Source organism: Leptosomus discolor, chromosome 6, assembly GCF_034619465.1.
Source record: "Leptosomus discolor isolate bLepDis1 chromosome 6, bLepDis1.hap2, whole genome shotgun sequence".
NCBI lineage: Eukaryota > Metazoa > Chordata > Aves > Leptosomiformes > Leptosomidae > Leptosomus > Leptosomus discolor.
This window is the reverse complement of record NC_141396.1, coordinates 19,265,286-19,293,213: the sequence shown is the minus strand read 5'-3', so window position 1 is coordinate 19,293,213 and position 27,928 is coordinate 19,265,286. Positions and strand designations below refer to the sequence as shown.

At 36.1% G+C, this 27,928-nt stretch overlaps 1 protein-coding gene across 2 annotated transcripts in view; it reads left to right on the top strand.

Moving 5' to 3' along the window:
* PCGF5 (polycomb group ring finger 5) overlaps positions 1 to 12,813 on the top strand; it is a 29,669-nt gene extending 16,856 nt beyond the window's left edge. Inside the window, exons 4-10 of one of the 2 annotated variants that reach the window (XM_086466635.1) lie at positions 256 to 311; positions 423 to 482; positions 4,408 to 4,556; positions 5,904 to 6,002; positions 7,651 to 7,740; positions 9,479 to 9,538; positions 11,869 to 12,813. In XM_086466635.1, coding sequence (XP_086322761.1) covers positions 256 to 311; positions 423 to 482; positions 4,408 to 4,556; positions 5,904 to 6,002; positions 7,651 to 7,740; positions 9,479 to 9,538; positions 11,869 to 11,916 — 562 coding nt within the window. In that variant the 3' untranslated portion in view covers positions 11,917 to 12,813. The remainder of the gene's footprint in view (positions 1 to 255; positions 312 to 422; positions 483 to 4,407; positions 4,557 to 5,903; positions 6,003 to 7,650; positions 7,741 to 9,478; positions 9,539 to 11,868) is intronic. The other variant, XM_086466636.1, reaches the window with a different exon arrangement.
* Positions 12,814 to 27,928: the final 15,115 nt, after the last annotated feature.

Below are 27,928 nucleotides of genomic sequence, written 5' to 3'. Positions count from 1 at the left end.
TTGGCTTCATTTTTCTCTTTATACATTAAAAAATAAATTCCTTGGTTATTTATAAAAGAAATCCATTCAAGAAGTGGTTGAGGTAGGCTTTCATGCATGTTGTCTCTCAAGCTAAAATCAATTGGGTTTTGCAAAATGCATTATTCAGAAACTGGCAATTCATTTTATTATTCAAAAGTTTTTGTTATTTAAACGCTAAAATATTTAAAATGCTAGTTTCTATTTAGTATGAAATGTATTTTTTCCCTTTGAAAGGCTGGATAACACTCTGGAGGAAATTATATTTAAGCTGGTGCCTGGACTTCGAGAACGTAAGTTTCTCATTTGGTTTTGGGTACCTGTTTGGGTATGCGGCTATTTCTAATTATATACCTGTGGTAGTGATTGAAAAATTCACATTACTATTCTTTGATGTTAACTAGAGGAACTGCAGCGAGAGATCGAATTTTGGAAGAAAAACAAACCTCAAGAAAATGGACAAGGTAATGATTTTTTTTTCCTCTCATCTGTATGTTAAGTAACATTGCTCATTAAGCTCTGTTTCTTGGAACACTTATGCGTGTACATTGTTTTACTGAATACAAAGATACTACAGAAACTCTTAATGAATCTATGTAAATGTAGTCTGGGCCTTCATGTACTGCTGCATATCTATTAACCAGTTTCACAAACACTAACTGTTTTACCATTATTTTTCATTTGCATTTCCCTAAGCTCTCACTTTCAACACTCACGCAATTTTGTACTTTAATTCTTAATTTTCTTAATACAGCAAGATGCAGAACTACTTGAGGTTTTTTACAGATTATTTTCTGTTACTGAATTTGACCAGCTGTTAAGTAGGAGTTTGTCAAGAATTAGTTATGACAAGTAGTAAAACAGTTTTCCACACATGCTAAACAATTGTTTTATACAGATACCAAAATGCTGCTGTTTTCTTTTCTCTCCTCTCACTCCGCGCCCTCTGCTCGCGCCCTCTGCTCCGCGCGCTCTCTCTCTTTCTCTCTCTCCTCTCGCGCGCTCCCCTCTCTTCTCTTTTCTCAGTAGCTGACCAATGACCTTTGAAAGCTCAGTATTGAGGTGGTACGTGAGGCCTACATCCAGCTGTTTTTATGCCCCTTTAATTTGACATCAAGGTTTTGATACCATAGCCTATTTGATTTGGGCATGTTTAATAATTTTTGAAAGGCTCTGCTGAGCTAAAGAAATCACTTTTTTTAGTAAAGGGTCACTGTCATGTAAATGTCTTGCAATACTCTTCTGTACTCAATTGTTTATAATATATTCTTTTCAACTTCATAACATTTCATTTTCTTTCTCACTAGTTTTGCTGATTTGCGTTTAGCGTCCATTATAAGGGACAAAGTTCTTCTCTGTTATTTAATTAAAACGAAGAACCACAGGACAGTTTAGGTGATATTATATTAGTTTACTACAGCATACCATGTAGCATATACTTATTCAGTTTTAAAAATACTTAGAAAATACTTTTATAGACATTTGTGACCATTTAGAAAATTATTTTCTGCTGTATATGTAGATAGAAAAAAATAACATACACTTTGCAAATTTGTAGAATGTGACTTACTTTTAACCAAATTATTGTTCTGGTTCTTACCTTTTTCCCATAATTTAATGGTAAATCTAATAGAGATCAGTTACTGAGTGACTGGATTGTTTTGTGAATCAGAGGAAGGCTCTAACTCTCAAAATATACTTTTAAGTAACTACAACTGTATCCAGCTCTGTTAGTGCCTATAGCGACTATATCCTTGGGCTATGAAAATTTGGCTTTACAAACCATTTGAAAGTCAGACAACTCACTGAGACAAGTTATAAGCATTTAAACTATTTTCTGCCATAAACAATCATTTAGAATCTTGTCTGAGAATAAATTATTTTGTGGGAATCATTTCAGTAAGAAGGGACTGTTTCAGTTGTCAATATTGTGCCCTGCAATCACATAGTCAGTCTAGTTTAAAAGAGTCCACCAGTTATGTCCTGCACCACAGGTCACAGCACAGTTCCCGGCCGTAGCATCCAAGATCTGTAAAAAAGTCCTGGGACTTACAATTTTCATATATGAGGAGGAAAAAAACCCCACACAACAAAGTGTGTCTCAGGCATTGGTGGCTCCACTAGAAGAGTGGTTACTGGAGAGGATTGATGGGTGATGATAGGAAACATACTGTGATACAGAGAAAAAAATCTTTATTGACCCACTCCAGTCTGAGCTGGAGAAGGAAGAGGGCAAACAACTTTACATTGACTCAACTCTCTGGGGATCAGTTTTACATTGAATATCTGAGAAAAGCACAGAAAGTAAACAATTGCCAAGGTTTGCAAGAGGGATAAGGGGGGAAAAAAAAAAGAGACACCAATTTACGCCTTAAGGAAAGAGAGGTGGAGGTGCGTGGGTGGTTGTTTTGTTCTTTGTGTCTTCTATTCTTGGCTTGATACTTCTGACTTGGAGAACACAGACTCCATTTTGGTGAGATTAATTTTTTTTTTCTTTTTTAACTTCTATCATATTGAACTTTAATAACATGCCTCTAATGGACCATCACATTGATTCTGGAGGCTGCCTGTAAAAACATCATTAATTCTACTATCTACAAGGATTTTTTAGTAAATAGTCTGGTGTCAGTTACATGGAGGAGCATTTGAATTTCTATCAGAATACTTGAAAGATGCTAACTTTTTTGTACGTGTACTGTTTCTGGAATGATTTGGTGATTGGAAATTTGCTAATTTCCCTAGTTCTGTAGTTAGTTTGCCTTTCAAAACTTTTCAAACTGCATACTAAGTCTTCCTCCATTACTCAGCAGTCTTAACTGTTGAAAGTTGTGGATGTGTTTGCGTTGCCAAAGAGTCTGTAAATCATAGGCAGACTCCTCAGGCAAATGCCTGTGACAGGTAAACTGCACCTGCTTGATTAAAAGAGTTTTCTTCCTGGACTTTCACAAAAAGGAAAAAAAAAAGTCTGTAGTTTGATACTATAAATTCTGTTCATAGCAAGGTGATAGGAACAAAATGCATGTATGATACACAATCGACTAAATGTGTCAATAGCTAGTAGGGACTTATGGACAAATCTTCTATAGTTATAAAATACTTCAAAATTGTAAAGAAAGAAAAGCGATGATGAGCAAACTCATCTTGAATACTTAAAAGTGAACAAAATTAACTAACTGTGTCTAGAAACTTAGGCATAGCTTGATATTTGTTGAAGTTTTCATTCTACCTTCTCAAATCTTCTAAATTACTTTAAAAGTTTGTGGTAAGTGTAGGAAAACAGCAGAATTTAATTTGAAAGTTTTTCAGGAAATGCAAAAGTAGCTTATTCAAGTTACTTGTGATAATGTTTTATTCCAACAGAGAGCAGCCTTTGTTTTAAATCAAGATAAATAAGTTGGGGATGCAGAAAAAACCAAATGTATATAATAGGGTTATTGTACACTGTATTCCAAATTGTGAAAAGTACTCCACTTTAATAGTTCATTATATGGTTATTATTTACATACGTTACGGACTTATCTAGATGTACTTGCTAGTCTTAGCATTTGTGTGTTCAACTGTGCTAAACTTGTGAAAACTGTAGGAGGTGGTGCCTTTTGCAAAAAGTTAGACTTTTAAACCAGGAATCAATAGAACACGTAACAGCATCAGTGAAGAGAGATAACATAGTTTTTGGCAGAGCACGCATACCCTTTATGGTCACATATACTATCAGGACCATTCCTCTTTTCTTAACATTTTTGGGTTTTAGAGGGGAATAAGTATGTATATGGCTATTTAGTTACAAAATCCTGGAGGGAGACACCTGGAGTTTTTACAATGACATTACTTAGACCAGGTCAAAATTGGATGGAAGTTAAGTTTTATCTTCCCTTAGTTTACTTCGTGATAACATTTCAGGAACTTGTCTCTGTTGGGTTATTGTGACAGACAGTTAATATGAGTTGATTTCCCATGTTACTTTGATATACAAATGTTGGAATTAGTTATTGTACTCTTTATTTATAAGCAGTGTTTTTTGACAGTGAACTGCCACACCACAGAGTAGGTTCACATGATTGAGTGGTCTTGATGCATGCTCAATCGCAGGGTTTTCTGGACACAAACAGAAGTAGGCAGCTGTTAACATTAGTGGTCCATTCGCCTAATTATTTTTTGTCACGTAGAAATTGTTTTTTGCATGTTACATTAAAATTTCAATAGTAAAACTGCGTTTTCAGAGATTTGTAAATTGATCAATTTAAGAATGCAGTGAAATAAAATTGTATAAAATTAATTTGAAGAAAAAAGACGGTCTTGAAAATGAAGTATTACTTTAAATATGTGTTTGTTGCTGCTGTGACTTTCAGTTATTTTGCAGTTAAATAATATGATCTTCATATTTTACAGATGAAAGCCCAAAAGCTGATAAACCCAAAGTAGATGAAGAGTGTGATGAAAATGAAGAAGATAAAGACTATCACAGGAGTGACCCACAGATTGCTATCTGCCTTGACTGTTTACGCAACAATGGGCAGTCAGGAGATAATGTAGTCAAAGTGAGTAGTAAAGATAATCTGTGCTGTTGTTATTGTTGGCACAATAGCATCTTACAGGAACAAAATTTTTTATTACCATTAACAATAAACTTTCGTGAGGTGACCTGTCTCCACTTCCAGGCTTATTTAATCTTTTTGTTTAAGGCATTTCAACGCATCTTGGAATTTTGTAAAAAAACCCACAATTCCATATAGAAATCCACCTGTGACAGTGTTGGGGTTTTTTTTATGGATTGTAGTTGCGTAGTCTACAGCCTTGATGGTATATAACTGCATTACACAACAGATTACAGCATACCACAGAGGTACTTAAAAAGCTACCTGTAGGTGAGCTGCTGCAGATTTTCAGGATTGCTGTCTTACTGTGCCAGCATGAAGCTGCTTTTCAGCTCTGTTGTGCACTGGGTGTCTGTGCTCCAGATCTTCTGAGCTGTAAACCTGATTCTGACACTGCTGTGTCATCTGTGGCCTTGGGCAGGTCACTTCCATCTGTAAAATGTGTAGAGTAATACCTGCTAACCGCTATTCTAAGAATTAGGGATATTTGGTTCTGTCTCTGAAGGGAAGATCACTTAATGGTACCAAGTCTGGAAGAACTCTTAGATTTTAATAATGTTTTTATTAGGTTACAAAGACAAGAATTAAAAAAAAATATTATGTTTGTCTAATAAAGCACTACTTAATATTTTCTGTGTGCTGTATTACACATACAATTCAGGAGTTCGTACACAGTAAGAAGTTTTGATTCAGCAAGAAAACGTGTATGTGTTATGACTGTCTGTCTGTGCTAGATACAGTAAGAAATCTGTATCTCCATCACCATGTAGGAGTCTCAGGTTTCCAGCTTTCCTGTTGAATGAAAACTATTAGGTTCTGGATCACAGAATCTGTGATAATGTCCCAGGTTTGTAGCTTCCCTGTATTTTACCTAGATTATTTGAGGATGATGTTACTTCCTTTGTCTCTCAAGGACTGAAGAAATTCTAAGTGTAACATCTGTTTGATCCCCAGTGTTACTAACAGAGACACTTAGATTATGTAGGTTCTTCGGGGACTTTCTGGTGGTTTTGGGGTTTGTGGTTTTTTTTTCCTTTCCTTCTTTCTGGATTGTTTGAAATTTCTTTAGAACCAGAGATGGGTCAAATGAACTTGTTTGTCATGTTGTAAATTTTGCAAAAAAAGTGAACAAAAATGAACCTATGATGCCATTATGAATTAGAAGAGAGTGCAGTAAAGTTGGTTACTGGTTGAAAAAAGGTATCAATTACAGCTGTTCTTGCACTAAAGTCTGCTTACATGGTTCAAAATTTCTAACATGTTTTTTCTGTTTTGTTGCTGTTGCTTTAGGGTTTAATGAAGAAATTTATCCGCTGTTCTACTCGAGTGACTGTGGGAACTATCAAAAAGTTTCTCAGCTTAAAATTAAAACTTCCAAGTTCTTATGAGGTACATTTTGAAAGGATGATGCTTGAATTTTTATTTCCCTGCAAAGTAATAGGTTTTTATGAAATTTAATCATATTTGAACTTGAGGAATATTTTTGACCTTAATAATGAAGAACTGTTCAATATTCCAAGTTATATTTTCTGCCCTTAAATGCGAAGTGATCATTTTAGTCACTGTGTTAAAGTTGGTAATCAAAGAACTCATATAATTCTAGTAACTTCAGTTTGTTGCTTACCTGTGAAGGAACAGGTACATTAGGTTTTGATATTTTTATGTAAAAAAAAAAAATAACTGCTTTCTCTTTCCATGTGGCTAATAAAAAAAAATGTCACTTAATACAGTTTTGGCCTGGTAGCTACTGGGGAGAAGGAGGGCTCAACTAGATACATGCCCGATTACTCTGCAGTTTCATTTTCTTTAGATTTAAGAAACTATCCAGTAAATAGAGAGCAATGAGGAGCAATACCGTTTGAATCTTTCAAAATGCAGATACTTTTCTTGCACCTTCTTTGGAATCAGGTGGAATTTGATGGAGAGAGGGTCTTTGCTGCAGGAATGATTTGATCTTGGCCAAGACTGTTCCCTGGGGGGGATTTCCTAAGTTGGTAGAAAATGTGATGCTGGGTGGACCTGGAAAGTATGAGACTCCTGCCTTTGCTTCCCCTCTTCCCAGGGATACAGGAATTTTGAACTCTGCAGACTATTTTTTCAGCCAGTTCTCTTACAGGAGTCAGTGACTCCTCAAACTGCAGACTGCCTTTAGCACATATGGCAGCATCCCAGTTTTGGTCAGAGATAGGGCTGAATTAGGTTAGGTGCACAGGTTATTGCAGAGGTACGTGCAGGAGTTTGTCGCAGTATCACGTCATGCTGACTAGCCATTTTAATGTCATTTGTTTTGTTAATTTAATCTGTCTCTGGCACTTTAGTGGCTTGTGTTACATAGTATCTCCATACTTCAAAATTTGGACCTTTTTTTCCCCTCTAAAAACCAGACCAGCATTATGGCTATGGTAATGAAAGAATTGTCAATCTTTTTCAGTAGAGGGTAGAAGAAGTAAGATGCTATACTACAGTTTAAACCAGTGATTTTTCACAATAAGGTCATTACTTTTCTTTTTCTTTTGCCTTCAGTTAATGAAGAATCATGCTTTTATACTCAGAAGTGCACTTTCCTTGTAATTTATAGTTATTTTTTAATTTTTTTAAAAAAAATTACTTTTTTTTTTTAAATGAAAATTACAGTACTTCTGTTTTGTATCTTTGCATTTGAAAGAGTGTTGGCATAGCAGGAAGGCCTTCAAAATACAGCACAAGGCTTTTTCTTCAAACAGGTACTGTGTAGTATTGATAAATATAGGGACTGTTTGTCTGCTAGCAATTTCCTACCTAGTTTAGCAGACTTTCTTCTGTCCACATCTTGATTGAAAACACAAAAGTGAAAAAATAAAGTGGAATACTAGTGTACAAAATTGCATATTGTCAGCATGTTGTATTCATCCAGGTTTGATATATATGTCTGATGGAATTACTGTATGATGGTAGGAGTTGAGGGATTGGTTAACTCTCAGAGATTCACTTAGAAGTTCATTTAGACATTAAAATTTTGCATCCCTTTGTCTTACTGTTTCTTCTATTGTATTTTAAGCTGGATGTACTATGCAATGGAGAAATCATGGGGAAGGATCATACTATGGAATTCATCTACATGACAAGATGGAGACTAAGAGGCGAAAACGTAAATGCTGTTACATTGTTAATAAATGATGTTTTGGTATATTTATTATAGATAATATAAATGCTTTCACAGCTTGGTCCAAAATATATTCTGTGACCCTTCAAAAAACCCTTATTTAAAAGTGCATTTTGCATGTTTTCTGGATTTCTTATGTGAAATCCTGCATCATGGATGTTGTGTAGATTCTGAAGCTTAAAAATATCAGGTGTACAAAGTTTACATGTAAATTCTGCTCTGAGTTCTAGGTCAGGTATCTGAAAAACCCAAGCACTTGTTCTTTTTCTGCAAATTTGCTTTTAATGACCTTTTGAGTTACAGTAGTTGGGGAATCTGCATCCTTCAGTTGTTTATTAAGGATCTGTTTTATTTGGTCAGTAAACTGAAAGTGAAAAATTATTGGCAAAATCTAATTGGTTTATTACCGTTTCTGTTAACACAACACCCGGGTTTTTTAGGTATGCTGTGTAACACTAACAACCAGATAACACAGCTAAATGGGTTTTCCTTGCTGCATGTATATATTTTAGAATTCCAGTATTTAACTTATTAAAAGACATTTCTTTCAGCTCTGATACTCAGTTTGACTTAGTAGCCCTTATATTGCCTTGCATTTTTTTTTTTGTTAGAAGTCACATCCCCATTTCTTCTCTTTCTTTTATACATTTGTTTGTGTGTGGCTGTTGATTATTCTTCACTCTTTATTGCTTTGTAGTATACACAGATTCGTTGTGTCTCACTACCAGTGGAGGCTGTATTGGAGTGCAGTTAAGGTTAAGCACTTAACATATGTTAATGTACTGATCTGTAGAAAATTCCACACATTCTGTACTTTTTTTTTGGTTGGTGGGTTTTGGTTGGTTGGTTGGTTTTTTTTAAGCTTCCTGGTACTCAGAATATACCCTAATATTGCAGCAATAAAGGAGCTTTAAGTAGTATTTTTTCCAATAGTGCCTTGAAACCAGTGGGTGTTTGGCTTGCCATCTTGTATTTTTGTTAGCATTGACTGTACTATTAGCAAATGTTGAGGCAACAACTTTGGTGATAATGGAATTCTTTCATGACATTTAATCCTGCAGCCACTGCCTACAAATGGACTTTTGGCAGTTGCATTGTTTTGGAAGCAACAGTAACTATCATCTTGACAAAAAGGACATTGTTTGTATTGGTTAAAATCTTTGATTCAAAAATCTCAGAACTGTAGTTTTTAGCATTAAGCGAATGTAAGAGTTGACAACCTTGGTTAAATGTCTGTTTACATACACATAGTGTAGTCAGGTATCTGTTAATCTTTTCCTTTATGTAGTTTTAAATCACTCCCCTGAAGTCAGAGATGACAAACTAAAATTGTAAAAATTACATTGTGATGGTAGTAAACCCAGTAACATCTGGGCTTCTATGATTTTGTTTTCCTTGACTGTGTTGGGTCTTGTTATAAAACAGAAGTTGCGATAGTAATTAATTAACAGTCTCTTCTTTTGGATGAAGATCAAGTAAATCCATTATCTCAATCTTTGGTACTATTCACCATGAGCTTTTACTGGCACACCTGTGGACCTTACAAGAGATAGAGTAGTGAAGAGAAAATATCCATTCATTCATTAGAGAAGTCTTTCCTGTTTTAAATAAGTAAATTAATTTTAAGCTTTACATTTGAAAATTAAAAAAAAAATTGAATGGTAAATGTATATGTCCAGCTGTGGATGCCTCTTATCTGATCAGAAAATCATCTCCTTCGCAGTTTCGGTGTCAGAACTGCTCATCTTCGCAAGTCTGCTCACAGGATGGCACTTTTTATCAGGTAAGAGGCACTCACGACTGTACATACTACAGTCATTAAGGTCCTGTCAGCCCTTCAATTTAGTCCGAGTTGTGGAGTTTTTATAATTCCTCACTACAAGGTGCTAAAACTCTGTGAGCAAGGCCTGAGCATATTTGTTCATTCAGAGAAAGCTGTATTGAATGAATAAATAGAATCCATTCAAAAGGTTTAGGGTTTCTTTTTACTTTACATTAGGCCATTTATTTTTTTGTTAGAGAGATATCATTCTGTAAGCTGATAGCCGCATCAGTCTGGAAGGATTATCTACCTCTTCCTGTCTCATCCTTGTAATGAGTAGCATTGGACAGTCGCTGACAAGGGATCAAAACTGAAGAGTGTCAGTCAAAAGAGACTACATTGGTTTCATCTCTTTATGACAATTCGTATGTTCTTTTTAATGGAGTAAAGAAATGTTAGATTTTTCTAATACTGTATTTCTTCCACATTGTTTGAAATTGGAAATGGAATAATGCCTTATCTCTAGAATATGACAAACCAAAACCTCCAGGACCTGCAAACTGAAGTTGATTTCTATATTTCATTGAACAATCTGGTTCATACCTATATGAAAAAATATATCAGTTTCCTCATTGAGAATTCTGATTTGAACTAATTTCTCAAAGTTACTTTGGAAGTTTGAAATAATATTTTTGCTTGAGCAAAAGATTAAAGTTAATAAATAGAAGGTCACTCCCCACTACAGATGGGAGTGATGTACTGCAATCATGCCTGCTTCAATAATTAGAATTGTTCCAGCATAGTGCGTTTTATTTGTAATTTTGTTTGCAAAAACACTGAGCCTTGTTGTTTTACATGGCAGTTTCAGTGAGGTGACTCCTCTGTCTCTGCCTGGGTGCACTTCCAATTAGAGCTGAATACTTTTAGAGACAATTTATATAATCAAAGAGAAAAACATATGAAATAGCATTTAAATAATATGATAGTCAAATCCTATGCAAAAAAATTATCAGAGACCAAATAATTTATGATACTACAAATATATATGTTTGTTAATTGCACATGCAGACTACACATGGTGCTCCCTGTCTCCTCTCCTTAATGCTCCTGCTACTGTTGAATACCTCTGGGTTTATGTTGAAATTTCTCTGCTCTCTGGTTTGTACAACCCCAGCAAGTATGATCACATTTAGTTCTTGTGATCATTTCACTACCATGGCATGTAAACTTTATTGACCTGTATAGGTCTCTGCAGTGGTATCTCTTTTTTTGGTCACTGAATTTCATCTGTATTGCATTTGAAGGATGCAGTAAAATATTTCTGGTTTTAGTGATAGCTTCTGTGATAATTCTTTATATTTCCAAATTTGCAATAAAAAAGACTTAAAAATAAAAAACTGTGGCAGAGGGGTAGTTAAGCCCATAGAGCTGCTGAGACAGTAAGATTTTCCTGGGTTTTATGCTATAGAATATGTCCAGGATCCTAATGAAGTTAAGAGGAAAACTTCAAACTTAGATGAAATGCTTACAGACTGAAAAAATAAGGTCTTTAGTAACACAGCACTTCCAGCAACAGGTGCCCAGGTATTCCCCAGCACTTTCTGGAAATCCACCCAATCTTGCTTCTTGTTCCACAACAGTTTTGTCCAATTCCGGGATCCAGGCAGTTGATTTGCCTTTGTTTTTCCCAGTAGGAACTGATGAAAATGTGTCACTAGATCTGAGTTGAGGAGTTTGGATTTGGTGAAGAAATTAGCCCTCATCTCTCAGAAAATCAGCTGACAGCAATTTGACATGATTTTTTCTTTTTCTTTTTTTTTTTTTTTTAATACCAATTAACTCCCATTAACTAGTGCTGACTACTAGTATAGCTATGGAACCTTCGTATGTATTAAAATCAAAGTACATAATTTGTAAATAGTCTTTGGTTTAGAAAGTATAAAATTTCAAGATTGTTTTTTCTCAAAACACGGCAACACAGAAATAAGAGGAGTTGTTTGAGCACTCCCAAGTGTATATATATGTTGTTCCCAAGTATATATATGTTGTAAAACATAAATGATGAAATATATAAAAGCACATACGGGAATTTTACATTAATGACAAGTAACTACAACTGTCTGACAGAGATTAAATATAGATTTGAAGTACAGGTGGGGATTTAACTGTTGAAATGTATAGAATTATTTCGTATAAATAAAACTGATTGTCATATACATATGACTTAAGGATAAGCTCTGGCTATTCTTAAGGCAATCTTTAATTGCATTTTCTTTGTATTTTTTATGAATTATGTCTTCATGTTTTCTTGTCTGGTTTTTTTGTTGTTTTTCTCTTGCTTTTGTTTTCAGTCTTACCCTATGGTACTTCAGTATCGACCTAGAATTGACTTCGGTTAGACCAAAGGGCCAGATCCCACTGAGATGAATCCTGCACTATTTGTTTACCCATCGACAGATTGCACAATGAATGGATGTGCCTGGATTAGGGGGACACAACCAGATTTTCAGCATGCAAATAAGGACATTGTCTTTCTTAAAATTGTCAGTTGCATCTCTGTTGTTTCTATTAGAGCAAGCCAAGTGCCATTCTGCTACTGAAATGTGCATAAGATATTTGTGTATCTCAAGAGTGTGCTGCAAATCATAGCCAAAATCATGAAGTGTACAGTCAAGAATCAGAAACTATGGAATATTTTTGCTTGCGTGTTAGAAAATTTTTCTGGTCCTAATATTGATTACACTAGCAAAATGGCGGAGTGCTCCTTCCATGTGGTGTTGCAGTTTCACACACTTACTATTTTACTGAATATTGTTGTTTAAATCATAGAGTACTGTACAAATAACTAAGGATTATACCTTGAAAATATTTTGTATAGAAAATATATTTAGAGAAGTGGTGATTGGGCCACTACCTTTTTCTTGATAAACTTCTCATGGGTCCAGGTATAGCTCACTCATGAGTGTGCAACAGTCCTTTTGCAGTGAAGGAAGATTAATTACCCTTAACAAGAGATGTAGAACATGGTAATTCAAAACAGTAATTTTAATTTTTCTAAATAGATTCTGCTGATATTGCTTAAAAGCATCGCAGCCTTTGTGATTGCACTTCTGTGGTTTCCCTAAAGGTTGGATTTTGGATACTAGCTTTTTTTTTGGAAAATGGCTTCTGGTCAGATTACATTTCTTCTAATAAAGCCTCCATAAAAATGAAGTTAAAAATAATGTAAATGTCTATGGAACAAATAAATTTCACTATAAGATTACAACTAAGGCAAAATTTTACGTAATTAATTGCTTTCGTAATAAGCGTTTCCTTTTGGTTGGAGGTGTATAACATGCTAAGAAAAAAATAATATGTAGCTTTAATTACATTATATATCTCTTGTGTCTATATGGAGCTTAGAATTCATTACAGAAATTTTCATTAATTAAAGTCACATCATAAAACTATTTCCATAAAATTAGAGGTAATGCAATACTGAAGGTAAGCAGTCTGACCAAAATAATTGTTTGGGTCATTTTTTTTGTAAGACCTGGTAGCGCTGGATAAAAAGTGATTGTTGCCTTACGTATTGCAAGCGTAATGGTTCCAGTATAGAATGTTTACTGGAGTTTCTGGTAACGTTGCAGGGAGCGTAGTAATGCATATATTTTCTGTAGTCTTCCATTGTCTTTGCTCTGCTTGAAAGTCAGTTGAGTTTTTCACTTCAAATTCTGTGGAGATACTTACAGTTCAGTACCTTTATGTAATTTCTACTTAATACACGCCTGCTGGTACTGCAGATCACTATTTACTTTCTTACTCTTTTTGCATACAGCAAAAAGGAACCAAATCGATTTTTCGGAACCTACTGTAGAGTGAACTAATCATTCTTAGATAAGACAAAGTGAAAATTCTATCTTTGGATCAAGTATAAAATATAGATGCAAGGCTGTAACTCCTTTGTAAATTTATGTTCACGTACATCTGTATGTTTCTGTAGGAGAAATAAGCATGTTGTGGATTAAATCTGGCCCCTTTAATGTTAGTAGGAGTTCTAACATTGATGATTTGAGGAATCCGTATAGGTTGAATTCTACCGTTGCACTCCAAAGCCCATATGACATGCAGAAATAAAGATGCTGTCGGTAGCAGTCTGTTTAGGAACCTGCCATTGCAGGGCAAGGTTGCACATATTGTGCAGATGCCAGTGAACCTGGGGAAGCAAAACATTTAGGAAGCTGCCGCTCCTTTCTGCAGGCGTAGTGTGCTGGCTGATACAGGGACTGGTTTGCCCACGCCATAGATGGGAAGGGGTGCACATGCTGGCTGCGGGAAGTGGTCATATTTTTGCCCACCCAGTCTATGATGTGCAACTTGAAACAAACAAGAAGATACTCCATGTAGGGAGGGCTCTTCTCCTCTGCAGAGTCTCTAGGGAGAAACAGGTTCTTTGTGCATATAGAGGTCCTCCTCATGGAGCAGCTTGGAAGAGCAGAGCATGCATTCTAATTGCAAATCATTCTTCTCTTTAGTATATACAGTTGTTTTGTACAGTAGAAATAGGATATTATTTGTAAATATTTACACGCACATACGAATGACACCTTACAGTTTTTATATATTTCACGTGTTTTTATACCAGTATTTTCACTGTAGATTCACGTGACAATAAAATGCCTGTTTGAGCTTATCACAAAACTAATGGTAGTATGCTTGAGCATAATTTCTGCTTGGTTCAGGGGACAATTTTTTTCTCAACAATTGCTCTTGCTGTTTTGACAAATTTGAACAGACTTGTCTTAAAAAGAGAAGAACGTGTTATTTTTAATCCATCTTAAGTTATCTTACACAGAGGTTTGCATCCACCTAACAGGACCCCTGAAAAAGGGCTGCTTTTTCTTAGCTTCTGAATGGCAACTAATAGAAGATTTGAGTGTTTAATGACTTTCTGTGTTCACGATTCAGAGAACCGTGAATTCACTTGATCAGAATTGGACATTGGTTTAATTCATGATATTTTCTTGATGCAACTTAAAACTAGATTACAGAAGGCAAATCTTCATTTTAAGCATGGAAAATACTGACAGATACAATTTAATGTTCCCAGCTGAGAATCATGGCATTAAATGCATATGATCTAGCCACCTACACTTTGTGCATTTCTGATTTGATGGCACAGTGCCTGAGTGCTGTTATAGTTTAATAGTTTTTGTAGCAGTGAAGTGCCAGTGAAATACATATCTTAACTGGGCAGCTTGTATAACACAGGCATTGCCTTCTTTACAGGAAATTTCTCTCCCGTATAGTATGTATGTGCCATGTGTCTACAGATAGGCGTATTTAGTTCATTTGTGCCAATTAAGCATATCTTAACAGCATAGGAATATGAGAATGCGTGTACCAATTCCTGTGTGCCAAAGATGGGGTAAAGTGAAATGAGTACTTGAGCATTCCATCAAAACTGCACCATATGTCATCCTAGAGCAGGTGACTGTGTACAGTCACACTTTCTGAGCATTTCCATGACAAAGCATCACCACTGCATGTTTGTAAAGAATAGAGATATAAAGTAAGTGTTGCTGCCACTGTGTTTCTATGGCTCTCCCATATTGGCAGTACCTAGCTGCAGAAGAACAAGACCTAAAAAATTCCGTACTACTACCTAACCTTGCTGCCTCTCATTTAGCACATTTAGTGCATTTTTTTTCCGTAACAGTGAAAAACTTGTATTTGCTTTTAACTCTGGGGTAACTCATTAATGAAAGTCATAAGCAACTTTTTGTTGAGCATAGCTGTATGCTACAGTTGTCTAGTAACAAACCGTAAGCTAGAATTTACAAACAAGATCCTATAATATCTCAAACATTATGGAATTAGATGATTAATCAAGAAATGTATCTTCCATCATACACTGCTTGGAGCTTGTCATATAAACATACTTTTATTTGGATGAAATACCAAATAAGATTACTACAATAATGTAAGTGACTCATCGCTGTAGTAGGTACTGTTCACATGAAAGCTTCTGGGATTTGGGTCCTAGGAGTATGCAATACTGTAATGTATATGTGTGCATACTCAGCTAGCTTGCAGTTATTGTGCAAAAAAATTTATAAAAAGCATTATTTTGACTTTACTGAAAATATTATATACAGCAAAGTGCCTGATTATTAATGCAGAATACCTTTTAAGCCCATTATTTGCATTTGGCAGGGTAATATTTGCTTTTGTATTTTATCTATGGTCTTAATATTTTCAGCAAGAATATTTCATAAACATGCCATATTGAGAAGCTTCCTTTCATGGGAAACAACCAGAAAAAGAAAGGTGTTCTGTTAGATAATTTAAACATTTTTAAAAAAACAACACTCTCAGTAGAAACTATATGAAAATAATTACTTTTATATTGAAATTATTTCATTTTTTGCATGAGGAGCCCTTGAATTCTGTATCTTGGTCTTTTTTTCTCCGTAGATTCCAAGAATTTGACTTGACTTTTCTCTTCTGCATTTATCGAAAACCGTTCCAGTATACCTGCAGGGGAAAAGAGATTGATCACATTCCTTTTCGATATAAGCTAGCCTCTTGTTCTCTGCTGCAGACAAAGTAATGGTCCGGAGTTCCATCTCATCTCTCCCATGTATAATTATTAGACATGACTTTGTGAGAGAAGTAAACAATTTTTCCTTCTCTGCTGTTTTCTAAAATAACAAAATAGGCCAGGCTTTAGTCCTTTAGTTGAACCAATCACTGAGTTGTATTGTTCCATTTGTGGGGGTGGTTTTTTACATTTTCATGTCGCTGAAGACACCAAGAGGCGTTCACTCCCCAGAAAACATATTCTTGGGAGGACTTGCAACAAAAGGAATAACATCGAGCTCAGCCAGATACTATATCTGGTATAAATACTACAGAACAGGTAGTTGTTCAAAGCCAGTCTGAAGTCTCAGAATAAACAGATTGAGCCCTGTTTATAGAGGGGCTGCATGAAATACTGGTCAATTACATGGACTGATCAATTTTTTTTTTCCTGGAAAAGATCAAAGGCAGTTAAGACTTAAATGCTTATCCATAGCAAATATATAACCAGAGGTGCTTAAATCAAGAGCTTGGTCCAGTTTCCTCACTTAACCTAGACAGGTTTAAAGCATCTGTTCGCTTCCATCAAAAATGCATATATTGTGCAGGATATTCCCCTCTCATTTTACTTCATGCTGTGTTATTTTAATATTTATCTCAGTTAAAATGCTTGTTCAGGCACCCTTTGTCCTATAATAAATTCTAGGTTCTTACATATCTTTCGCCCATTCCCATGTCCCACCCCATTTCATGACCTAAAAGTAGAAACACTGAGGAGTTACAAAGAAGTTGCACATGAGGAATCAGCTCATAGGTTTTGTTCATCAGGCAGCTCTCATAGATTTCAGCAAAGTTTTCACAGTTCTGCATTTTGAGTCCTTTACAACCAGTGTGAACAAGGTAATGCTTCCACAAGGTGTTCAGCTAGAGACACTTGTGTGAGGAAAGATTTCAGTTTACTGGAGTGTTTTCCAGGATGAATTCCAAGACACAAGGGGATTGATTCACCCTGAATGAAATGTGAAAATCTTCCAACTGCGCATTTACCACTAGTTTTATCGCATATGGGTAGTCTGGCCTTCAGACTTCAGCTGAAAAATCCTGCTGTAAGAATGTCCTCTGAAGGATGATCTTATAATGGTGGTATGTTTTTCTTCATAAGCAGATCTACCTGTTGAATTTTTCTTTTTTTAAACTTCTGTCTACACTGTCTGTAGATCAGATTAAAAATCCAATTACAGAATAGGAAATTGATTAGTGAATGAATTCTTGACAGATTCTTCCATCTGAGGTATGTGCCATAGATCATCTTTTGAATTCAGGTAGCTTGCTACTACAGTTGAGTAAGGACATTGTTTCGTTCTCTATCTGTACAGTTCTGAGTGAAACAGAGGAGCTTTATAGATGGGTGGAAGTGTCCAGGCTAACTTTTGTACTTGCAGAGACCCAGTTCTGCAGGCTCAGGATGGGGGAGGCATTCTGGAATGAAAGATGTCTGCAAGTGGAAGTTTTTGTCATTATGTTAATTTTAACCAAAGACAGGCATTGGTTTGACTTTACATGTTTATCTGAACCATTAGGCGTACTTTTCTTTGAAGTGACTCTTATGTGTATTTTTAGCAAAAGCTTCTAACAAACTTAATGTGACAGTTGACAGGATGAGGTGAAGAGAAGAGGTTACTATGCATTTTCCTTTTTCCTCATGACAGTGAGTGGAAAGCAAAGTACGAGTTGAGAGTAGGTTGCTATACGATATACAAAATTGCTGCAACAGTAAACTGTCTATGCTGCTAGTTAACATACTGAGGTCTGTATTACAAATGAGGTTGTAATAAAGATGTTTATTATCGAAGTGCAAGGCACATACTTTATGATGCTATTCTGCTCCAAAAATTCTGGTTTGTATTATGTTGAGTATAGTAGACATTGCTGCTGTTGGGTCATTAATTTTGATGCGGTAAAATGAAACATGCTCTCTTTTTACTGAGAAATATCACATACTAATTGATTTAAAATTACTCTTTGTTGTCAGGTATTTAGTTTGTTCATAAGAAAGGTTTTTTAAAATAAACTATTTTTATGAGTAATCTGATTGCCTAATAGTTTTAAGGGACCTATTTAATACCAAAGGTAAAGCCACCCAGAAACTGACTTGGAATACGGCATTGACACTTTTCTGGAGTGCAGTGATCAAGAGTTACACCTGGACTCAGTCAAGCAGAATTTAACTGGTGGTAGCTGTCTGTGTCACCAAGCTGAATGGTTAGGCGCACCTAGCAGTCTCCAATTCAAAATAGAAAAGGAAAAGGAGTAGCATAAATGTTGAGTTAACAGACCTAGAGTAGCTCTTTCAGTCACGGCTCGTGTTCCTGAAGAAAAGCACAAAGGCTTGCATTACTGATGTGTCTGCTATACCTGGCCTGTGAACTAATAAAAAACTTCAGTGTGCTGTCAATCCTGTAAACCTTCCAAAGCACAAAATAGTCACCAAGCTACTTTTGGGTTTTCTAGTTGTAGTTCAGTGATATTTTGGAGGGTGGAAAGGACAGACTTGGAGGATAATGAGAAGATATTAAGTATGTTTTACAGATTTTTATAGATATTTTTTTAGCAAATGGCATTGCTGTCCTTGACATGAGACCATTAATTAGCAAGATGACAATGATTTTACTTGTGCATTATAAAATAGAAAGAGTAAAGAAATCCAAATATCTTGAGTACCTTTTCCAGGATAGTGATTAGCTAAACTGGAAAGTGATAGGACAATTTAATTATTTAGCTGACTGAAATATTTCATTCTAAAAAATTACTGATCGTATTTTTTTTCTCAAATTCAAGCTGCTTAGAATAAAGATAGAGCAATGCATCATTTTCTCCCTTATTGCAGACTTAATTATTGGAAGGAAAATATTTTGTGGGTTTTTTAATTTAATGCAAAGCCTGAATTGTTGGATGTTCCAGGCTACTGGACAGATGATGTAGAGTTACTCTCAATGGATTTTTTTTGGGATGGGGGCCTAAGTGTCCTTATATAAGCTGTGATCCAAGTTATGATAAGAAAGGAGCCTACGGTGAGCAGTAATAATGTTCTAATGCTTCCTTGCATTTGATCAGTAGTTACGAATTTTTAATATAACAGCCCTCACAGTACTTAGGATCTCATAGAACATAGTGTGATGTTATGTTGCTAATTTGTTTTAAAATACAAAATGTTTTAAGCTTTTTGTCAAAAGTGATAACATCATATTACAAATAAACCTTTTTGTGGTTGTAAAATTTAGCTTATAAATCATTCAAATTGAAGTGAAAAAAACACAGGTCATTGTTAATGACAGTCTATCCTACTATTAAGAATATATGTATTTTTGTAAAGGAAAAGCACTTGTAGATATTTAATCAGTCCAGTATCTATCTATGTTAATGTTTTGGAAAAAAAAAAAAAAAGAAAACAAAATGCTGCTTAGAGAATCACTTTTTTTTGTTGTTGTTGTTGCTCAAATGCATTTCCTGTTGATTTATGGAATGTTTATTCTGTGTGAAGCTGTATAGTTAGTACAGCTGGGCTAAATGCATTTCTTAATTTAATCAGTTGGATCTTACTATGATAATACATTTTCTGTCTAATCAGAAAGCTGATTGTGAAACACAGACTGGTGGTGCTGTTTTTCATCTTTGATATTAGCTTCATCCTGCCTCATGACATTTCTACTTCATGATAATTATAAAAAAATACTGATTTTTTGTGATGTTTGTGATTTAATGGATGTTTTAGGGTATATTTGGTTATTCAGTTGTATCCTATTATACCTATAAACATTTTTACAAAATGGTGACAGAATTTTATGTACAGTATTTAAAAAACAGTTCTTCAGATGGAAAAGTATGCCAGATTAGTCAAGTTTGATACTTGCTTTCCTCCAAAGGAAGCTGCAGCTGAGTACATGCATGGAACATGATTGCATCACTGAAGTTTCTGAGCATTTGTACAAATAGTATTTTCTTTTAAATTCAGAATAACTGATTTCTGGTAATATTTTGCAGCTATTTGAAACCTCAGTCAACTGTATTTTGATTCAATGTAGTAGATTAACACAGTTTCAGGAAAAAACCCAAACAGTAAAGCAAAGAATTTTATTGAAGTACAGTGAAGACTGGTGACCACATTTGTTTGTAGTTAGTAGTGTACATTCCAAAATCTATTTACTTATTTCAGTGGGATTCTACAGTAGTCTAATCCGTGAGCCTGATGCTGAATTAAGCTCTTCAGCTTGACCTCAGCCGAGGTACTTTCTTTATTTTTTCCTTGCAGCTACCACTTGAAATGACCCGGAGTTCCACTTCCTCCTTGAATTTCCTTTCATGGGTGGCTAATATTATTTAAATTTAATCTTGTATATTAACCTTCCCATAAGTAAATAATTTTGCAACATCGAGTGTGTACACTAGCAGTAGAATTCAGTGTTATAAACTCAGCTGAGTAAATATTTGCATAATTGTCAAATTGGGGGAGAATTTCACTCAGACGATGAACACTTGTAATGGGACTATCTCATTAATATGCATGCTTCACAAAGATCTGCAGGTGATCAGGTTTTGATGTATTTTATCATTTGCACATTGTCTGGCTTTATAATTTGTTAAGAGCTAATTTCTGTATGAGTTCATCGGGGGTTAACATCTCAGGGTCCACAAAGTAGCAGTTTGAGAACTTAAATCCATTTGATCTCTGAGTGCAATACCGGTATTGCAGTCTTGTATCTTGTAAAGAACCAAATACGTTGTGTTTTGAAGTATTTAAAAAAGCACTGTAAATTTCACCCAGTTCTGCCAAAGGAATGTTTTTTTTTTTAATTTGTGTTAAAATCCTTAGAAGCCAAGTGTGGCCCTGGGAAAAATGAGACACATCTAAGTGAGTTAGCACTAGTGAGCAATTAGGTAAGGGAAGTGTTGGTACTAGAGGCAGAACTCCATAGTCCTGCCTCTTGGTGTAGAGTGAAGTGTGCCTGTTCAAAGCTGCACCCATTTGTAGGCAAGATTTATTTTAGAACAACAGCTCGTGCAAACCCTGTAAATGGACGGTTAGAATCTTGTGTATAAATGTATCTGATATATATATAATGATATTTCTAATTGCGTACCTACCTGTATGGCTCGGTACCGGTGATGTTAAATTGAGTGCTTCATGCTAATGTCAAGAATGTTCACAGCACCTTTATAACAGCTGATAACAAATGACAATTTGGTCTGACCCGTATGCTGCAAGATGCCTCTAGCCCAGTTGGATTAATTTTATGAAAAATCTAGATGAGCAAGAAGTATAACTAATCTGCTTACTAGCACTGAATTGCTCCTTTCTCAAAGCAATAAATATATTCATGTTGTAACATCTGTTGTGCAGCCTACAATACAAGTTGTTTTGTTGCATTGTTTCTATATAATTTATTTTGTGCAATAAAAAAATATCTGGTTTTATCTGACTTCTTTCTAGTTTGTAATAACGTTTGAATTAAAACACTTACTAGCTTTATGTCTTAATCATGCAAGCATGCTATCAGCTCACAGAAACGCGAAGCAGAAAATGGAATGCGGTAATATTTTGCCTTACAGAAAAATCAGAAGGTACTTACTGGCCTAATTTTGTCCTCGTTAATGTCAGAGAGAGCATTGCCATTAACTTTCATGGGTGCCAAGCCTGCCTAACGCCTGTTGGTTGACGGGATTTGGCAGTCCATTTGTAAATATAACCAGGTGGGTTACACAGTATGGCTGTGTTCGAGGCATTTTTAAGAAAGTGTATTTCAGTGCTTAACAATCCCATAGAGCTTCTGCCACAGTTTTTTTTAAAACCTCATTTCACTGCTTTTTATCTTGTCAGATTTATTTTTTTCCTTTTTGTTCTCTCCTTTTTTGATGTTTTTCTGAGTTAGTATGGTTTAAGTAGTATTTATTGTTCTGTGCACTTACCTTCTGATTACCCGTTATTATGTTGCTGGGGTTTTTTAACTCTAAAATAAATGTGCATGCAAATTGGAAGCTAGAGGATATCCTTATAAATGAGCCCTTGATGTGAACTAATAGTCTTCATACCATATACTGAGTTATTGCAAAGGAAAACAATGGAGGGAGAGCTGTTATTCAGGAAAACTCATACCTTTTACCTGAGGTGCTACTGTGAATCTTGCAGTACCACTGCACAAGATCTGAGATGTGGTTCAGATGTGGAAATGACAGAAAGTGTTGCTGATTGAACTAAAATGACCCGAGACAAACAGTGTTTTACATTCTCTTGTAAAATCCTTCTAGACATTAGCAGAAGGTAACAATTGCTTGTGAACACAAACATGAAGGTATATATAGTATATTGCTTCATGCTAATTGCAATATTGACACGTGATTAAATGAAACACATTTTCCATGGGATTTGTTAGTAACATTGCAGTTTGATAGACAGGCAAGAAGCAGTTGTGGCCCCGTTGGCTGCTGTGTAACCTGCGCAGCAGAAGCAGTGCAGCCTCACTGGCTTTGAGCCTTTTTCATGTTGAATATTTGACCTCCAGATTTGTCAAAGGTCATAGACTAATACTTTCCCTTCTAAAAGTGTTCTTGAGACTGAGGGTCACTCAGTAGCAAAAACCCCAAACTTTACATTATGCTACTACACTCTATGAAACAGAATTGAATTGTATTTAAGTGCAAAATTCAGCTCTTAAGTAGGGAGCAATGTCTCCTCGAGCAAGATTTCCATTAAAAATTTTGGTGATTAAATTATTTTAAAGAATTACTTTGTTTCAGGTAGTTAAAAGGAGAATCGTTGTGGAGAAGAAAACACACATAGGACTAGTAACAAATGCCTGATAAGTCATAAACCCAGATTATGCTTTATTGACGGAGGAAGGTAGGTGGTATACAAACAGCTGTTTACATCAGGGGCACAGCATATGAATTCCCCTGTTAGAACTGTGATTCAAATCGCTTCCTATCCTGATTATTTTTTTTCTCTTTCATTCTAGAGGAGAATATGCTATGCAACATCATTATAGGCAAGAGTAATGTTTTTCAAAAGAAAAGTGACTCTAGTTTTCATTAAAGAAACAGAAATTTGCTGGCAGTATGTAATATGAGCACCTCGTTCCAGTGGCAGACTTCCAACATCTTCATTTGGAAAGAAGACTGCTGCATCCATAATTCATAAAAGCTTTGGCATTGATCCCATTAAACTAACACAGGAAGACAAAACATTCTTACATTCAAAAACACTCTGTCCGTCTTTTCTAAACGATTTGTAGGTGAAGTTCTGTCCTTTCCTGCAGTACACAAATAACTACAGTACGTGCATTGATAGATATGGAAAATAATTACAATAATGAACGTGTTCTTAAGAAAAGTTGTACTTAATACCAGTTTTGGAGACACTTTAAATTCTTTGGATTTAATGTCATCCTTTGGTGATTGAAGATGCATAGCCCGCAAGCATCAGTGTCCCTGCAGGCTTCCAGTCCTGCTGCCAGTAGCCTCTGCAGATTTTAATGCCCTAGTACCTCTGTAGAACTGGCAGAGCTTGTTACTAGACAGTTTTCTTCCTTTAATTTTTCTGTCCCTATCTTTCTCAAAGCGGTATGATTTTGTCTTGACTACTTTCTAAAAGGTGTTTTATTCCCATGCTCCTCCCTATAAACTAGCACAAGTGATGCAGATGTGAAGAGACGACTCTGTGTGCTCATCTTGTCTTTGACATCAAGATTTCTGAAGATCTTAAAAGGTGGGCTTAGGAACTTCGCTACTGCTTCTGTGCTTTGCTAGGTTATGATGTTGAATTTGTAAACCACCTTATTACTCATGAAGAACTCCCAGCAGAAAAACAGCTTTGAACAGCAGGTCTAATAGTCTCTTCTGAGACAGATAATGCATGACTCATGTTAAGAAATAAATTATTCACTTGTGATATAAGGGGCTACTTGCCTAATTCCACAGATCTCATAAAATTCAACACAGTAACTCAAATCTCTTCATGTGAACAATTTAACTGTCACCAGCCTTGATGTAAGAGAATTTTATCATTGCGAAAAATGGCACTTGTTCTAGTGTACATGTAAGAAGTGCTAGCATAGCTGAAAATAATGGATTTCCTACTATTTATTGTAAAACCTACTATATAGCATTGCATATAGGCTGTGTCTTAGGATTTATACTGCCTGTATTAAATAGTTCCATAGATTTTTCTATGGTACAGCATCCAGAATTTGCTATCTGGACAGCATTCATTTGTTTTCTCTAAGTTCTGGAATGTATTTGAATCGATTAAAAAGTAAAGGGATGTGCTCCCAATGGGTACCCTTGGAAGTGAACAGCATCCGGAATAGCACCTGTATTTTAATATGTATTCTTTTTTTCATCTCCAGTGTTGATTGCATTATAATGTTAAACACCAATTTCACGGAATCCTTCTAGACCCTGTCTTTTCCTGCAAGTGTTCAGCTCAGATTGTTGTTTTCTGGTAATGAAAATCACTGGAACAAAAGGAAAAAAAAAAAAAAAAAAAGGCATGAATCTGTACTGATAAATAGTTCTGTAACTTGCAGCAGTCAACCTCCCCCTCTTTTCATGTTCTGCTAATTGCCAGAATCTTTCTTCTTAGAGTGAAAAGATGCTTCCAGAGTACCTTATAAATAAATGGAAGGACATTGCTTGAGGTAAGCAATATGTAACTTCTTTTTCAGTTTTTGAATAATTGCTCTTTTGAAGAGCTCTCTGGCTAATACTTTGAGAGGATGAATGTGCATGTTCGGAGAATCTAATCTGACCTCTTTTTATTTATTTATTCACAGACATATAAAATCATAAATGTTTGGTCCTTGTGACAGGCTAGTGGAAATTTGTGTCAATACAAGAATAAATAAATAAATAATCCTATATCTTATGTAGAGAAGTTATACTATGAAGGATAAAATCTGCACTGTTCTTGTTTTCAACCAAAGGCTGCTATAATTGAATATTCTGTACTTGCTGTGAAAACCACAAGGAGTTATGTTGCAGCATGATAACAGCATGAAACCAAAGACTTGTTATTTAGATGCTTGATCCAAAAAAACAGGCACATGCTTAAAGAGTACTCACATATGTAACATACAACATGTACATCGGATTTTAGTGATGCTAATGTGGAAACACGATTTGGCCTACTGGTAGCACATTCTCCGTTTGTTTTACAGATTATATCTAAAACAAGAAAATCACCTGGAAAATAGATGCCTACCATGTCAAAGGAATCCAGAGGGCATTGTAGGTTATGTATTTAAAACATACACATGCAGGAGTGACTTTGCCATGGCAACGTGGCCATAGGTGAAAGTAGAATAGAGCAACTTAGCACAAGAAAGTAATACTACATTCAGCTGCAGCTGCAAGATAAGTTTTCAAGGTAACAGTAACGTGAAATCAGAATTCACACTGAAATCTGTTCAGGTCTGTCCCTGGCTTTGGAGAAAAAGGTGCCCAGAAAAACCCTTCCAGGAACTGCACGTGGTGAGCTGCTTACCATCTGCATTCAGCCTCGAAACACTCTTATTTCTGCCTGCAGCTCCTGGCCAAGATCTATTCTATGGCAAGCAAATTCTCAGGAATAAAAAAAATTTCTTTCATCAGGAAATGGAGTAAGGTGCTTTCTCACCACAAGCCTTAATATAGGTTCATTTGCCAACGTGGGAAACTACAATAGTCATTGGTTAAAGAAACTGAAGACAAGTTAAATTCTTTTAAGTTCCTTTAATCTCTGCTGGATTTTGAGAAGGGGATGGATGTGGTAGGAGAGAGTAGTTGTCTTTCCAAGGGAGCGGACCGGGTACTAATTTTCTTTATTCTGCTATCATCTTCTGCTAGTCACAGAAGGAGACTGGCTAAAGCCAAAGTTGAACAGCCTGTAAGAAATTCAGTCTTCAGCTCTCATAATTCTGAGTTCTCTCAATTGCACAACAGCAGGTGGGGCCAAGAATTTCCAAAGATGTAGCACCACAGATAGCACCATGTGGAGGAAATCTCTCAGCATGCCAACAGAAGGGAATACCAGGCAGCCACCCCACAGAGCAGCAATGAGGCAACCAGCTGAGTACAAGCACTGTAGCTGCATTGGTACAGCACTGTTCAAGCTATTAGCAGCTCTGTGTGAAGAGCGTGGAAACTGGCAAGCAGATAAGCAGTGGCTGTGGTTTTTGAGCCAAGGTGCCAGCTCGGGTCATGGCTACCTTCACACCACGCTTCATCGTATACAGTATGTTTGCCTGTGGGGTATATATAAAAAAACTGTTTCAAAGTATATTACCTTTCACCAACAAATACATTTTTATTATCACCCATCTTCTTAACTGCTGCCAAGCCATGACTCAGGTTAAAATAGGTGACCAGCAGGTATGACTATGTCCCCACATTCTTAAATGTCCTCACATTTTACTACTAGGAAGCTTAGACTTAGTTCCAGCTACTGTGAGCATTGAGTGACTAAAGAATTTTACCTTGGAAAAAGTAAAAGGGCACTCTAGAGCCTTACCATAGAATTACAGACAGAAAAAAAAGGTGTCCTAGCTATGACAGAAGATAGGAAGCTTCTTGGTGTGGCCATCAGCCTGAGACTGAGGCAGTGAAACCCAGTGAAAGACTCAGTCTGTGGATTCACAGGTTTCTTGTTGCTAAATGCTTTGGGAGCATAGATCTTGGGCAAGGAAAGCCACCTGTTGTGAAGCAGCTATGTTGTCTGGTCTGCTTTTATTTGCCCGCAAGCAACCACTGGAATAAGAATATTTATTTGGGAGTGGTAGTGGTAGAAAATAATGTGGTAAGGAATGCACAGTTGTGAATATAAATAAAACATCTCTGTGAGAAAGTAAGCACTAGATAGTGCTTCATACTATTAATAGCTTCTGAGAAAAGATACCATGTCCTAAGAGCAAAAGGATAGTGGGTTATAACCTGCTGCTAAGAGAACTTATCTAAATGTAGTTCACACACAGGCTGACGATTGTTTCCATTTACTCTGTGAGTCAAATGTGTTTTCTTCCACTTCAGTACAGGATCAATTATACACATCTCTAAAAGCCTACAGGTACAAGCACCTCTAATGCAACAGACCACAAGACACATATACATCTCTAGTTTGAGGAGCTGAAGCTGAACTGAATCTGTATCTCTTCATGCATCAGTAATACATAGAAAAGGAGGAGTAATCCAGCTTTGATGAGTGATGACCCGTGAAGGTTGCATTAAGAATGCTCAAAGTGTCATAGATCCTTTCCAAGCAGCCCTTTAAATGCTTCAGTTGTGCTTCTTCAAAGTTCACAAAGAGAGGTGGCAAGAAGATTTTCCCTGGCTTCCATGAATATGCGAGCAAGCCAGCAATGCCCAGATGCCAAAGTGATTCTAAGTAAGAATGGGGAGCAGCAACACGGCCCAAAGCTGATTGCTATCAACAGCACTGTGGATGTGTGCAAGGCCCAGCTTCCAGAGTGGGTCATGAAGCAAACAGAGGCATCCGTCCCAAGGAATGGGAGGAAAAGTTCCTCCGTGGTTCTCCAGAAGCAGATGGATCAAGGCTTGTTTAGCTTTCACCACACCCAGTGCTTTTGTCAATGGTGAAATGTATATGGAGAGTTTGTGCTTTGCATTCAAAGAAAAATTACTTTTTGACAATTTCCCAAAAGCCCCAGGCATTTTTTTTCCTAAATGTAATGGTAAAACTCAATACTGGAAGGCCAGAAGGCAAAGCTCCTCCCTTAGCACTGAGCATGCCACTTTGGTGGCATGGAGAGACCACAAATGTGACAGCAGCAAAAGAAAGAGGGCTTTGTGACTGGAAAATTT